At 43.4% G+C, this 15,262-nt stretch overlaps 1 protein-coding gene across 1 annotated transcript in view; it reads left to right on the top strand.

The window, feature by feature from the left end:
- LOC308293122 (glutamate receptor ionotropic, kainate 5-like) overlaps nucleotides 1-13,729 on the top strand; it is a gene marked incomplete at its 3' end in the record, with an annotated part of 97,517 nt that extends 83,788 nt beyond the window's left edge. Inside the window, exons 17-19 of the mRNA XM_080735557.1 lie at nucleotides 5,562-5,690; nucleotides 10,808-11,016; nucleotides 12,818-13,729. Coding sequence (XP_080591683.1) covers nucleotides 5,562-5,690; nucleotides 10,808-11,016; nucleotides 12,818-13,729 — 1,250 coding nt within the window. The remainder of the gene's footprint in view (nucleotides 1-5,561; nucleotides 5,691-10,807; nucleotides 11,017-12,817) is intronic.
- Between the last annotated feature and the right edge of the window lie 1,533 nt (nucleotides 13,730-15,262).

The following is a 15,262-nucleotide window of genomic DNA, read 5'->3' as shown; positions in this document are numbered from 1 at the left end:
TATGTACAAGATATAACATCACGCACGCGCGTGCAGCATACACGCACGTGCTACTACCTCACATCCCCCATCTGCTTAGTGCTTACCACATCTTATGATCTTCAATTAAGTAATTATTTCAAGTCTTATCGTACATACATTAAATAAATCAAAAACATCCATACAAAACAACATGATAAAAGTACAGCTCCAAGACATGTTTCTTTTAATTCCCCTTTTAATTCCCAATTAGATTTCTTTCACACTACAACCAGCAAACCATCCATTTTAAATATACATTCTAGTGCCTCGTATTGTGAAAAATAAATAATAATAATAATAATAATAATAATACTTAAAATACATCTCCTTTTAGCTATGTTGCAGATGCTTCCAACCAGAGCAACTTATAAAGAGACATTTTCTAAACAGCTTCCCCCCCGTGCACTCATCTGAGCCATCTGGGCAGCCATCTGCTGGATGAATCAGTAAAAGTAATTCTCCCTTCCCCTGGGATCAGGATATACTCCCTTGCCTTTCCAGTTTGTATGAACATTACACAAGTTGCCCTCATGTTGACCTTCCAAGTCGAATTCCTTCTTGTATGTGCAAACGTATACTCTGCCAATGAACTGATTCTGTTGCTGATTCCCATTTGGTTCAAGAGGTGGGCGTGTTAACCACTACAGCCTCACCAGGCAGAAAATCCATATTTCTGCTGCACCCATCCCAGATCTGTGACTTATAATGCAGCGGCTACATGCAGTGCAGTGTGAGGTTACATGTCCTGTTGACCACAAAGAGACAACAGTCAGTACTTAAGGGCTTTGCTGTGTTATTTGGCTGCTGTTATGAACTGACAACATTTATTCGAAAATCTCTTTAGTCCGTTTGAATTTGCCTCATTGATCTCTGTGCTGCCGAATAAATGCAGGTGGGATTAGTTTTAAGCTGTGCATAATTTGAGTCCATTTGGACGGCTTCCCGGACCGGAACTCATCTCTGAGCTTAAGAAGATCTTCGACGGAAACATGAAAATTGAATAATTTAAAAGCAACAATGCGGCAGTATCGTATAATGTTTGGTTTGGGAAACGGAGCAATTACGAATTACTCGAGTGCATATTTCACAAACACATGGAGGGAATCTCATTCTGGCGGATGTCTGATTAGATAACTAATTCACACTACTTTGGCCTTGCTACTTCAATCCCTTGAAAGAAATTTCACAGTAAAGTTTTTTTTTATATATATATATATATATATATATATATATATATATAATTTATGTAACTTTTGACTCCAGGCTGCTGCTCCTGCTGTTAGTTTGTACAGTGTGTACAATATGTCAGGGTGTGAAACTAAGGATGTAAACTAAGAAGCTGCAGTTAATGTTCCTAGTCAATTCAATCACTGAAAACCTTTTTGATGTTGTGTCGATGTAAGTTAAACAAATCAATATGTGGTAGTTAGGTTGTAATTGTTTTGCTGCAGGCTAAACACATTTTCATGATCAAGCTGCCTGACATTACATCCAGTGTTGTGTAAGCTAATTGGACAGAAATTGGAATATTCACCATATGTGTAATAAAAAGCAACATAGCAACAAAACAAAAAGCATATTATACTAGTTTATTTCATTACTTGCGTAATATTATACTCATAAAGAGATCGTTAAAAGATAGCTGCAATGCTGTATACATTTATCTTTTATCTTTCCTCTTTCCTGGAGGGATGAAACTGGGCTGGCCTAAACGTTTTCTTTTCCCCTCATCCATTTTGGAGCGTTTCGGCACTGGAACATCTAATATACAGTAGTACACATCCCCTAATCGTGCAGTAGCCAGACGAATAAATACATAGATCTAACCACTGAAAGGAAATGCAGAATATGTCTGTGAAACTCTATATTCACAGTATGAATTATGGTTTGTTTGGTTTCGTGACCACTCCTCACATTGACTGTTGAGCTGCTGTAAACCGTATCATTGGCCAATGGATAGATTAGATACATTATTTTAACGTTTTAAAGTTTCACAATTGCAATTGGCCAAAACCAAAATAGGGAACTTTATATCTGTCTGTCTTTTTAGGACTGGATGCAGTCCATTTAGCTCTGAGACAGACTGAAAAGGCTGAGAAGGGGACAGACAGAATGTGGCATAGACCGAGGATGAGGGTTCTGGCTAGATTTGAGCCTATAGGCCAGTGTGTGTCCACAGGGCACTGACATGTTTCTCTCTTATGACCATCTTATTTCACATTTTTCCTGATCTGCGTTGACCTAATTATTCTTCCCCTCATTTTGATTTCCTTCCGGCCAAAGGCCAGGGACCGGAGAGTATGTTGACACACATATCGCAGAGCCACAAATGCGACAAATGTCACATGTATGCTTTATTTCACTGCTTTTTCTTCTCCGCTTCTTCTTTTTTACTAAATGTTCACCAAATTAGGTACATAGGCTATGAGCTTGTGAGTCATTTAACTATGAACATCAAATAGGTTTTTTGATGTTTGCCTGTCATTTAATTCCCAAATTAGTTTGAGGGAGTGGCCTATAGTAACAAAAATGCCATATATCATGAACGCAACATACAATCAACCCCCAATTAGAATCACGTGTTGGGGGACCTCGATAGAGTGCACCTCCAACAGCACTTTCACTTCTACCCATAAGGGACACTACAAATGCAAAAAGGTGTACCGTATGTCATAGAAATATCCCCGCCCGGGCAGAGATATCTGCTCCAGGGAACGCCCCTTTCTAGTCTACTCTTCATCTTCCCTGGATCACAGAATGTACTGATCATCACACAGTACTGCGAGTGCGAATGGAGGCTTAATCAGAGGCTGAGCTAGTAAATGAATAGTGTCAATGTCGGGCAGAAACCTCATACTGTATCTCCAAGTTTCAAATGTGTATGCTTTTTTTGTAAGGCAAAGCCCTGCTTCATCTCACAAGACTGTCACACAAAACTAGTGAAAATAATATCTAAATAAATCATTTCTAAAATGAATAATACAAAAGAACGGTTTTGGACATACAAGGTTTCCATCCGACACCGACGGTATTCTCTGTTAGCCGCACTCTGCCTCACAATGATGCCAAGAGAGTCTCCTGTGGAGGACATGATGAGTTCAGTCCCATGAATTCAATTCAAAAAGCCGTAACCAGCAGTGACGATGCCTTTCCCTTCTCATCTGTCTCAGATTAGAGCGTTTGGTTTGGGTCTGGGGGGCCAAGCCAATTATCTTTGGTTTGTCTTGTTGACATCATCACACTGTCCACACGCAGTCAAGTCCTTATGTTATTCTAAATCTGAGAGTATGGGGTGTGTGAGTGCGTGTGCGTGTGCGTGTGCGTGCGTGTGTGTGCGTGCATGCATGCGTGTGTTTGTATACAAACTGTATGTCAAGATGAAATCCAAAAGAATTACCATTTAAGCCTAATATGTTTCTCTATCCATTCCTCCATATCCAAGCCTGGGTGGCTGGATGGCTAAGTATGGAGGTTTAACTATGGAGAAGTGGATTGGTCAATATGTCTCTGGGAACAAATCCACCTTTAAAAAACCCTTTTAAAAAACCCATCTGAAAATATTTTGTGCCAGGGACCTCCAGAAGAAAAGACCGTTAAACATCATGTTCGCTTTCCAAAATATAAATATTCAAGATTTGCACATATTTTCAAGATCTTTCAAAAATAGCAGATCCAAGCTCTTAGCTTGTAGATCTGCTATTTCTGAATGGCCAAAGTATAAATGATGATTAAATAGGTTAAAATGATTGTGACACTATATTAACTACCTTTACTGGGGACCCTCTGGTCCCCGGACCCCACTTTGAGAACCAAAGCCTTAGGGGTCAGCGGGTCCAAGTACTGAAGAGTTTTAGGAGTTTATGTCTTCCCGCCCTGTATGGATGTTTTATAAACTCAATATCCCCACATAATGTGAGAGTGGATTTGTGGTTTCACCTTGGTAAGCCAATGCTTACAATGGCGACCTTCTATATACTGTAGCAGAGGTCTGAGGAAGAATTGTGTTGCTCGAAACATTACTATGTCTCTATTTCACTGGTTGTTTTTTTAATCCAGTACCCATCCGATTTGTTCTTCAGATGTACAGTACATCTCTTTTTTTATTGTTGTATTTTCTCTTAAGGATTGAATATGCATACCTGTACCTACTCATTGTTTAGTCTTTTATTTATTCATGAGTCATCAGGGTCAAAGTGTCAGCCTTATGGTCACTAATTTAATCTACTTCTCTGAAGTCTAGGCTGCTAGTCTGCAGAGTTAAAATATTTTCCACCATATCATTCATCCTCAGCTTCAGTTCCATTCCTTTTCTTTTCACTCCGGTCCTCTGTGTGTCTGTGTGTCTGTCTGTTTCTGTCTGTCTCTCTTTCTCTGTCTGTCCGCCCCCCTCTCCCTCTATGTTATTCCTTGGTCGGTCTTTATTGGCAGTAGGTGTCTATTTTACAGAGCCAGAGGAAAAACAAGAACACAGGCGAGGAATCAATAGACATAAATAAATGACAATACTCTGAACATAGACAATTAACGATGTGGGAAGCCTCTCCATCCCATTATTGTCATCGCTGGTGTTCCCTATTTCACTCTTGTTTTCCTTTGTCTTGCATTATTGCTTCCTTTGAACCCAATTTATCCTAATCCATGCCACTTCCCCTGCTTTCTATCACTCTCTTCCTGCCTTTCTTTCTCTTGTCTGCTTTCATCTGCCTCTCTCACTTCTCTCTCTGGAGGCAGATAGAAGCGTCAGTCGGCCAATTAGGACAGTGATGTTCACCTGCCACCCATTAAACCATCCCCTATATGCACCCCTTATTTGTTTCAGCAAGCAGTACCATCTAATAATAAATAATGAAACTCTTGAGAGTTGAAAGTTTGGACTGAAATGAAATGAGGTGAAGACTCTTGTTTGGTTGTTGGTTGTGTTGTGACTTCTTTCAAATAGTTAAAAGGGAATGGCTGCACTCTCTCCCCTCCATTCTATTTGTTTTGACATCAAACAAGGCTCAGCTTACCCTCATTTTCGATTCTGCACCTTCTTAGTTGTACACTTGTGTTGTGTTGCATACCAAAAATAGCAGACCTGTAAGCTCAATACTTTGTGCTGCACTGCGCTGTGAGCTTGTAGGTCTGCTATTTAAGGTGTTCAACAAGGCACACAATTCAGCATAAAACAGTCATTAGCATTACACTCTCTCCCTCTGTGGGGAGAACAAAGTTTATGTGTGTAGACATGTGGGCCGGCAGTGGCTCAGGGGTAGAGAAACTGTCATTAGAACACGGCGTGTTCCCGAAGGGTTCCGAGTTCGATCCCGGGCTCCCCCAGAGTTAGTGTCGAAGAGTCCCTGGTTGCTCCCGGTGAGCTGGTTGGTGCCTTGCGTGGTTTCCTCCGCCATCGGTGTATGAATGTGTGTGTGAATGGTTAGAATGTAATGCACAATCTAAGTAAAGCGCCTTGGATAAAGGCGCTATACAAATGCACCATTTACATTAAATAACAAATTCTCTCTCTCTCTCTCTCTCTCTCTCCCTCCCCGTCTGTGCAGGATCTCCATACAGAGATGAGATCACCCTGGGCATTCTCCAGCTGCAGGAGAACAACAGGCTAGAGATCCTGAAGAGGAGGTGGTGGGAGGGGGGGCAGTGCCCCAAAGAGGAGGACCATCGAGCCAAAGGTGAGTTTATCCTTCAGCGCTGAAACCCACACATGAGCTGCACTACCACAGTCAGATAATATCACTAGCTGCTGTGTGTGTTGCTGGAGTGAAGTCAGTGCCCATATCACTAGCTGCTGTGTGTGTTGCTGGAGGGAAGTCAGTGCCCATGTGCCAGGGGTGATGTAACATTAGTGGTGGAAAAAGTGCTCAAATGTTTTACTTAAGTAAAAGTAATAATACGGCAATGTAGAAATACTCTGTTGCAAGTAAAAGTCGGGAATTATAAATGTACTTGAGTAAAAGTACAAAAGTATTGGCATCAAAATGTACTTAAAGTACCAAAAGTAAAAGTACTCATTCATTATCCCATTTCAAGTTTTCAAATGTATAACAATCTTTTGAAAATAGCAGATCTACAAATGCGACATTGTGAGCTTGTAGATCAGCTATTTTCAAATGGCCAAAATGTATATATGGCTGAAGTGGTTAATGTATGTTTTGTAATGATAATCAAAATATACAAAGTAACTAGTAACTAAAGGTTTCAAATAAATGAGTAAAAGTACAATATTTTGGATCCGAGATGTAGTGGAGTAGAAGTAACCTGACTGCGCCAGATGGTGGCAGCAGTGCGTATGCCTGCATACCGCCCTGCTTTACCATCTGGAATTGCTCGGGCAGACCCGATGTAAGGGGCGGGCCATTTTTTTAAATTCTTTAGCAGGTGATTGGATGGGGCCGTCTGTCTATCACAGTCTTGGAGTGCCAACTCCAACGACTGATATTGGCCTCTCTGCATGACGTTACACCCAGAATCCGCCTCCTGGGTTTCCACGTGGTCTGCAGTCAGACTCTATTGGCTAAGAGCCGCTCAGAGCCCGCCCGTCCGGCCTGGGACTTTACGAGCGTTATCAACTCTCCCCGAGCGTTCCCAGATGGTAAGGAAGGGCGGTACGCACTGCTGCCACCATCTGGCGGAGTCAGGTTAGAGTAGAAGTAATAGTACTGATAATTGGAAATACTCCAGTAAAGTAAAAGTACCTAAAAACTGTACTTAAGTACAGTACTTTTGTAAATCTACTTAGTTACTTTACACCACTGTGTAGCATGATATAATGCTTAATGCTGATAGGTATCAGCAAACATTCAGTGTTTTGGTCCCTTTATGACAGCAGCACTGGTGTGTTTTAATAAGTCATGCTCAAAGAATGAGACTGAATTTCTGAATTTCTGTCTGTAATTCGGCCTCGTCTGCTCTTCAGACTGGAAGGTATATACCACCAATCCTCATACAGTGTTCGCAAGAATGTCTTAAAAGATATCTTTAAACTATGTATATTTTGGAATGTCCCTTTCTGCTATCTGGGATTGCATCTGCATAGTGAGGGGAGGCAGGATATCCATCATCCACATCCATCCTTTATTTTCTATCATTTTCAGAGCTTCCGATGTCTGTTGATGTCTGATGACATTGATTGGCAGAAGAATTTGAAAATGATGGGAGCCAACACATCTGTCTGAGAGACTATTAATTAACTTACTTATACATAAAAGTGTAGTGCAAAAATAGACGATCTATAATCTCCTTGTAGATCTATTTTTCTTTGTTTTTAATGTTTGGACAACTCTTGCCAATTTCCACCTACAATTACATACCCAATATAGGGATGCCAGGTTGAAAATTGTTAAACAAATGCACTCCTTTATTGCATCTGACATCTCTGTTTTGTGATCTTGACCTTTGAACGTTTTGATCCAAATGGTAACCACCTCTTCGGGACAGCATGCTGAGCATCCCCACCGAGTTTCATGAAAATCTGCCCATCCATCTTGCTAACAAGCAGACAGGAGGATATCCCCCCATCTCTCGATAAAAGACATGGGATGAGAAAGAGGATAATGCAAGGGTGGGAAATGTGACAGTGGTATTCTAGCCTGTAGTTTGGTAAAGGTTGGAGCGCATGTTCTGTGAGCAGATGAGAGAGGTGGCTGTTGGGTAAATCAGCAGTGGGATCGCTAAGGGAGAACAAACTGAGATTCAGTCTAAAGGTGTTTTCCCACTTGATGTCTGGTTCTCTCTCTCTCTCTCTCTCTCTCTCTCTCTCTCTCTCTCTCTCTCTCTCTCTCTCTCTCTCTCTCTCTCTCTCTCTCTCCTGTGTCTGCTTCTTGTGTGTGTACAGTATGTTTGGCTCTTGGCTTGCTGACTCTAATTGCGTCATGTATCTTTGTTTTCCCTTCTACCTTTATCTCACTTTCTGTCTTTGTACCTTCTTGTTCCTGACACACTCGCTGTCCATCTCAGCCTGTCTGTGCCTTTGACTTTGTTTTTTTTCTCTTCGTCTCTCACTCTTTCAATTGTTTCTGACTTCATGGGCCTTGTTTTGGGGCAGGTGGATGGACATTAGGCATGCAGCAAACGTGTGAATTGACCGTACTATCCGGATGCAAAGTTGTGTGTATTTCCCAGCCTGATAACGTTTGCTCATTTTGAGACTTGCACGGTTTTGGGAGGAGAGGTGCAGTAGGGGGGGTTTCATTTGCAAATCAGCAGTGCTGTCCAATTCTGACATCTATGAGATCACAATGCATCCCAACGCATGCCTTGTGAGCTTGTAGATCTGCTTTTTAAAAATCAGCAAAGAAAGAACCAAAATGGTGCGTTATTTTCTCCTGAGATAATTGACCATCATCTGCTCTTGGCGGTCCCTTTGAGGTGCCATAGATTCAGTGTTGATGACTCTGCAACTCCTGCACAAAGGCATCAGTTTGCTCTTGGGAGAAAGTACATCGTTTCTCCATGACACTATGAGCATTACCAGTAGGCGTTCTGGCTGAGCACTGCACACTGCTCTTAAAGGTTATGAAAGAAGATGATTGACCAAAAGTCCAGAAAAAGTCACGGCGGTTCATCAGGTTTTCCCAAAATAGCGCCCTATGGCTATATCTTTGTATGTCTGCCTCTCTTACTCATTCTGTTAATTGCTGATTTTCTCCTTCTCTGTCTCTCTCTATCTCTTTGTGTATTTGTCTTTCTCTTTCCGATTCTCCATGTCTCTATCCATGACTTTGACAAATTAAGCAGTGAAGTGAAGAGAAAAAAAAAATACATAATTGAATTTGAGTTGACTAATGTACAATCAATGTGATAACTGTCATCTTGATTAGATTTCTTCTTTTTCTTTTATTAATTCGATGAGTTTAATTCCAGAATGGTTTATCCAGAGAATAAAAGCTATAAAAACGGTTGTTATAAATGATGAGCAATGGAAAGGTAATGGCTTCCTGTTAGTTATGTTACAGTATGCATGAAGTGCGCTGTTGTCTCCTGTCAAGGGCCAAATACACTTCGGACACATAAGCAGTGTTCCCCTTACAAATGTGAATTCTCAATTCTGCTGTCAGTTCGGCCCTTTATTCACATGAATTTGCATTCTGCATGGGTGGGAAAATGTATTTGATTTTTCAGTAGTTTGTTATAAGCCATCTGGCGAACACGATAACACCAGACCTGTGTGTGATATTGTACAAACTGCCTGCAACCCTCGTGGAAGTATTTATTATGATACAAGTTGCATTTCATTGACCTATCATGAACAATGATGAAAGAACTGCTGAGTGTTCTCTTGTGCCATTGTAAGGTTTTGATACACTTTCACTTTTGATTGATTGATTTAATGCTTTATTTGTCAGAAATGTAAATAGCATGAGGTATAGTCAGACATTAAGGCTAAAAGGATAACACAAAGATGGCATTTCTTTTACTTTCAGGACTATTTTGAATGAAACCAGTGATTGACATGTTTTAATGGATGGTGTCAGGGCATTAGACATTTTGGTGGCAGAGTATCAGAATTCTCCCATGTTTTCTCTAAATTTGGGTGGTACTCAAATAGGGTATGGTCGCTCCCTATAGTGATGTGGCTGTGGGTGTCACTCACTGTGGAGAAGTACTTAGACAGGTACAGTATGAGGGTATTGAGGGCACTGTAACTTTGACTATCTTAAATACCATTCCCATCGATATTTGCTTACCTTCTGCCCTGAGCCATCCTAAACTAGCAAAGTGTGTTGCAATTAGGTGGGCAATGGGCTTAAGGCGAGAAGTAGTCCTATCAGTTTGTTTTGGTCTGAAGCTTAGTTTTTAATTACATTTTTATTGTATAGACCTTTTCTATAATATCAGTATATTATTAATATTCCATGATGACTATCAACAACAACCAGATGTTTTGATACTGAAATACTGTTGCTGAAAGTCGACCATCTTATTAATGTTTCTGATAATTCAAGCCCACGCCCTTTCTCCTATGTGGAAAACTAACTGTACACTGATTGGCTTGAATTTGACTCACTGTAGTGTAGTCGACGGGTCACTGTCGATCCAGCTCCCGCCCACCTCTTATCTTTTGAAGTATAGCTTAAAATACGTACGTGAAGTATATAGCTTAAAATACACCTACACCGGTACTGTAGTGTAGTAGACAGCCCCTAACACAGAGGACCCCTCTTGTTGTCCGCTGAATAACTTATGTAATGTTGCTACAGTATATCAGTGGTGCTCAAAGTTTTTGTCCAATTACTGTATATGCTGCCGCGGCCGACCCCAATCTCAAAATATTTTGTTTCAGGGACTCCATGAAGCAAAGATTTGAGTAAAAAAATAGTGTGCTGATCATGGTAGTTGAGATCTTGGCTTTAAGCGCAACCCCCTGTTGCAAGTATGCTGCCTTCTTATTTTCTCCACTGACTGTACGGTTTAATAAAGCCAAAATGCTTTAAAAATAATTTCCCCACACTCACCATGTACGCTCAACTTACTTCTTTTCTTTTCTTTCTAACAATTTGTTTTATTCATCGAGTTTCATTCACTCGTGGCATGTTAGGAGGTGAGGTGAAAGTGGCTTTATAATGGAGAGGTGCTCGTTATTGATTTAGTATTGACCAGCAGTACGCTTTTCTTTACAAAGATATTGGATTAACACATACAGTAGTACAGCCTCTCTCTCTCTCTCTCTCTGCCTGTGCAGAACAACAGAATAATGTTACACAAAATGTATTGTTGTATGTGTATGTATCTGTCGGAACTCTTATGTGATAGTTTGTGTTAATATCTATGTGTGTGTGTGTGTATCCAGGTCTAGGTATGGAAAACATTGGTGGTATTTTTGTGGTGTTGATCTGTGGTCTGATCATCGCTGTCTTCGTTGCCATCATGGAGTTCATCTGGTCCACGCGACGCTCTGCAGAGAGTGACGAGGTACGCCCTCCTCCTCCTCCTCCTAACTCCTCCTCCTCTTCATGCCCCGCCCCTGGCCACGCCCACGCGCCCAGGCACCACCCCCCAGTAGGTCAAAGCGACTATGCGCCTCTTCCGCTCTCTAACTGTGGTCTTTAAACTCATCCGCTTGCTCGCTTGCTTGTGTGTGTGTGTGTGTGTGTGTGTGTGTGTGTGTGTGTGTGTGTGTGTGTGTGTGTGTGTGTGTGTTCTTTAAGTGTATATTGTCGTTGTCGGAAAACCTTGTATGTCCAAAACCTTCCTTTTTTGTTATTATTTAAAAAATGATTTAAAAAAGTGAAAATAGACGATCTACAAGCACACAACGCCTCGCATACAGTAATCGTGTGCTTGTACATCTGCTATTTTCACTAGTTTTGTGCGACAGTCTCGTATGATGAAGCAGGGCTTTACTTTACGTCAAAACATACAAATTTGAAACTTGGAGATACAAGGTTTCTGCCCGACAGTGACGATATAATAGTTTATCATAAATGTGTGTGCACATGAATATATGACATACCCAGCCTTTATTTGACCTACAAGAGTGATACAAAGGACAGGGACGGTGCAGCATATGCTCATTTGTCAAGTTAACTACCATATAACCCTAAGGGCTGATATGGCAGGTGACCAATCAACTGCAAGCTAAAGCTGCATCTTCTCTAGGGGTTATACAGCACCTGACTAATCAGCACAGCTGAATTCTGTGTGACTGAATTCTTTGCTAACCTCCTAGAGGTCTAGAGCTTTGGCCGCGGTGCCCAGCGAAATTTGATTAAGAACTCACCATGTAAAATATGGATGAAACGTGGCCTCGAAACATGGTTGATTTGGATTATGTGGTAAAATCCTTGGCTTAGGAGACGCTGGAGTTTATTTGGACACAAAGGAACCAAAACACCCAGTGGAAAACAGTGACCTTCGACGGCTGCGTAATTGCTGGCAGCCAGCTGCACAAGCAGTGTTTTTAAATTCCCTACTTAACGGTACTCAGGGAAAATCCCGTCAAGAATATCTTTTAATTCACAGGGGAAGTTTCAACGGCGGTACGTGGAATCTTAGTTCAAGGTCTTCTTAAGCCATAGCAGATTTGGATGGAATGTAAACTGAACGTGGCCAGGGTCCACTCCAGCAAAAAAAAAGCCTGTAAAGTACAGGCTTGTGACATGAATAGATTCTAGTGATGAGGACCAACGATAAACTATGTCGATTCATATTTTAATTATACTGTTCAGTATGTAAGAAATTAATGGTTACATACATTTTGATGTATGTATGTGGGAATGTGATAAACAAATGATCATCATTGCGCTTGCCCCACCCACTTGGGTGATATAAGAGCTGGTCCATGCATCAGTGAGTGTGCACGGCACGTGTCCCTCTTACTCCTCTTGGTATATCATCTGCAATCCTTCCACTGTATATGTTTTGTTTCTCCTTCCTTCTGAAGATCCACTTTTTGACTTTCATTTGCTCTATATTTATCTGCATTGCTCTGTTTGTCTCTCTGTAGCCTGGCCCTCTCTATCTCCACTGTGGAAATCTTGGACAAACTGATTACGTAGAATGCATTTTCTGTTTGTGTTTTTGTAAAGCTTATAGGACACTGTGTAGATAACAATGTTGAACAATGTGCTGCTGAAGAAAGCTGCAAAGCTGACACATACTGTACACAGTGCATGCATGCAAATGACACACTCACTGACTAACTATTTGGCTCATTTAAGCACAAGCGCACAGAGGAGAATCATACTTGGTTTGAATCCGGGAGGAGACCTGTGTTGCATGTATTCGTGCCCCTGTCTCTTCATTTAATTGAAATTAACACAAACTTTTACCCCCTTCTGTCCCCCCCTCCCTCTACCAGGTGTCAGTGTGCCAGGAGATGCTGTGCGAGTTCCGAAACGCCATCTCCTGTAAGAAGAGCTCTCGTTCTCGCCGCCGGAGGCCCATGGCCCCCAGCAGTGCAGCGGGTGGGGGGATCCTCCGCCACCCCTCCCGCCTGGCCATGGCGGGCCCCCGGCCCATCCGCCTCGTCAGAGAGATGCGCCTCAGCAACGGCAAGCTCTACAGCGGTTCTGGACCACTCACCGGAGGCCTAGGTGGTGGGGGAGGAGGGATGGGGGCAATGGGAGGAGGACTAGGAGGCAGCGTTGGGGGTGGACTAGGGCCAGATCTGGGCCCCGGCCCCCAGAGGCTGTTGGAGGACCCGCTGGGCGCCAACGCCACCGCTGCGGCCACGGGCACTTCGCCCTCGCAACTCTTGGCCGCGCTTCCCCTCTCCTCGGCCTCGGCCGCAGCGGCAGCGGGGTGCTGCCCTCCTCCCCCGCTCCCCCCGTCCCGCACCCTCCTGCAGGGCTGCAGCCACGTGCGCATCTGCCAGGAGTGCCGGCGGATCCAGGGGCTCAGGTCCGCCGGGGCCCTGTCGCTGGCCTCGGCCTCCTCGTCCACGGCTCTGGCCTCGGTGTCCTGCTCCAGGATCCCCCCCTCCCTGGGGCCCGCGCCCGGCACACACCACCATCACCACCACCACCACCACCACGGCTCCATGTCCCTGCCGCGCCTCCCGCCCCCGCCCCCGCCCTCCTCCTCCTCCTGCTCTGACAGGGCCGACAGGGCCGACAGTGACGGCGGCGTGGAAGGGTGTGGCACAGGGGGCGGCGGCATCGTGAGCCCCCCACGGCGAGCCAAAGCCAAGCCGGCGCCACCGCCTCGGCCTCAACTCCCAAACAAGACGCCTTCACACCCCCCACTGGACTTACTGGGGGGGCAGGACTGAAGAAGGGAGAGTGGACAAGGAGGATTACATGTAACGGGGTGGGGCGGCGCGTAGGATCTCATCTGAAGGGTCAAAGATTTTACAGTATGGGTTTTTATGGGAAATCCATACAGGAAGATGGCTGAGAGAGAAATGGCCCCGATCCAATGTAAGGGCTCAATGGGGCTTGACGGTGGTGGATGGATCAGTTCACTTCCACTCAAATGTAGGTGTGGACGGCCGGTATCATTTTTTGACCCTTTGTGAGAGGTGGACCGCTGAAACGCTTTGACCCATTAGCAGGGTGACTTGAGGTATAAATTCCCTCAGTTTTCTCCAACTGGGCAGGATTGTGGGGCTGTGCCTTCCGTAGTCAGTGCAAGTGGTCAGACCACAGGACTTAAGGAAGTGAAATAAGGTTTGTGACTGCCGTGAGGCCGCAAGTCTGACATGTAGAAGGAGAAAAAAAAGAAAAGCATCTTGGGTCTCAATCACACGCCTCCATGTAGCCCACAACGCTCTGTGTGTCCAGTGAGATTGGGAAGGGTTTGCGGCAACTAACCCATTCCATCTATGTTTACTGTGAGAAAGACTTAGCCTACTAATCAGAATATGTACTGAATGTCTGGGAGGAAGTATGAGGTTCATTCCTTTAACCCAGAACTATGTGGTGACTGCTACAAAGGTGATTAGTTGGGTTTTTAAAGGCTCCTGTCATTCATTTGGCTACCGTGGGAGGACTTGATCTGTACCACAGTCCAGTGTAAAAGTCACGTACATACAGTACACGTACACGGACACATACACAGAAAGTGAATTCATAGAAATGCTCTTGTTTCCCCAGAGCTATGAGAGTGGTATCATTCAACCCAGAGAAGAAAACAACCAAACATACATTTTGTGTCATCGGTTTTGTCGGCAGGTTTGTCACACCTGAGTACATTTCTGTCCTTCTTATTGTAGCTGTTGTTGTCATGACAACACAATGGGCAGGAGATAACCTCCCTCTGTTTGACCAACCAATCACTGAGCCAGGAACATTTTAAATTCAAAAGTTCAGAGACCAGCTGTGCGCCAGCGGGGTACCCGGCCCCCCAACCCCTCCCCTACAGACCCATAAGACATTGTATTCACATTGTGTTCAACCGACGGTATTCAGAATTCATGACATAAGTGCTAATATTGAATATCAATGAAACGTTGTAATTGCTTCACAGTGGCCCATGACGTGGGACGGGTGAGAATGTCCATTTAAACGTATTTCCAGCAACTTAAAAAAAAAAAAAAAAAAAGATCTTCAGAAAAACGATGTATATTTTGTTAAAAGAATGACAGTTTTAGTTTTTGCACTCACAAAGTTTCCCATATATTTGGAGAAGGGTGTGATGACAGATGATGTTAATAGAGAGGGAGAGATTGTAATGCACAGTTCTAGTGTGTGTGCGGGTGTGCGTGCGTGCGTGCGTGCGTGTGTGATAGAGAGAGAGAGAGAATGTGTCTGTGTGCGTGTGTGTGCATGCATGTGTATTTGTGTGCACTGTCATGTGCACATTA

This window comes from Nannobrachium achirus (assembly GCF_963921795.1).
Source record: "Nannobrachium achirus genome assembly, chromosome: 10".
NCBI lineage: Eukaryota > Metazoa > Chordata > Actinopteri > Myctophiformes > Myctophidae > Nannobrachium > Nannobrachium achirus.
Note: the sequence above shows the minus strand (reverse complement) of the source record. Positions and strands in the feature narration are given on the sequence as shown.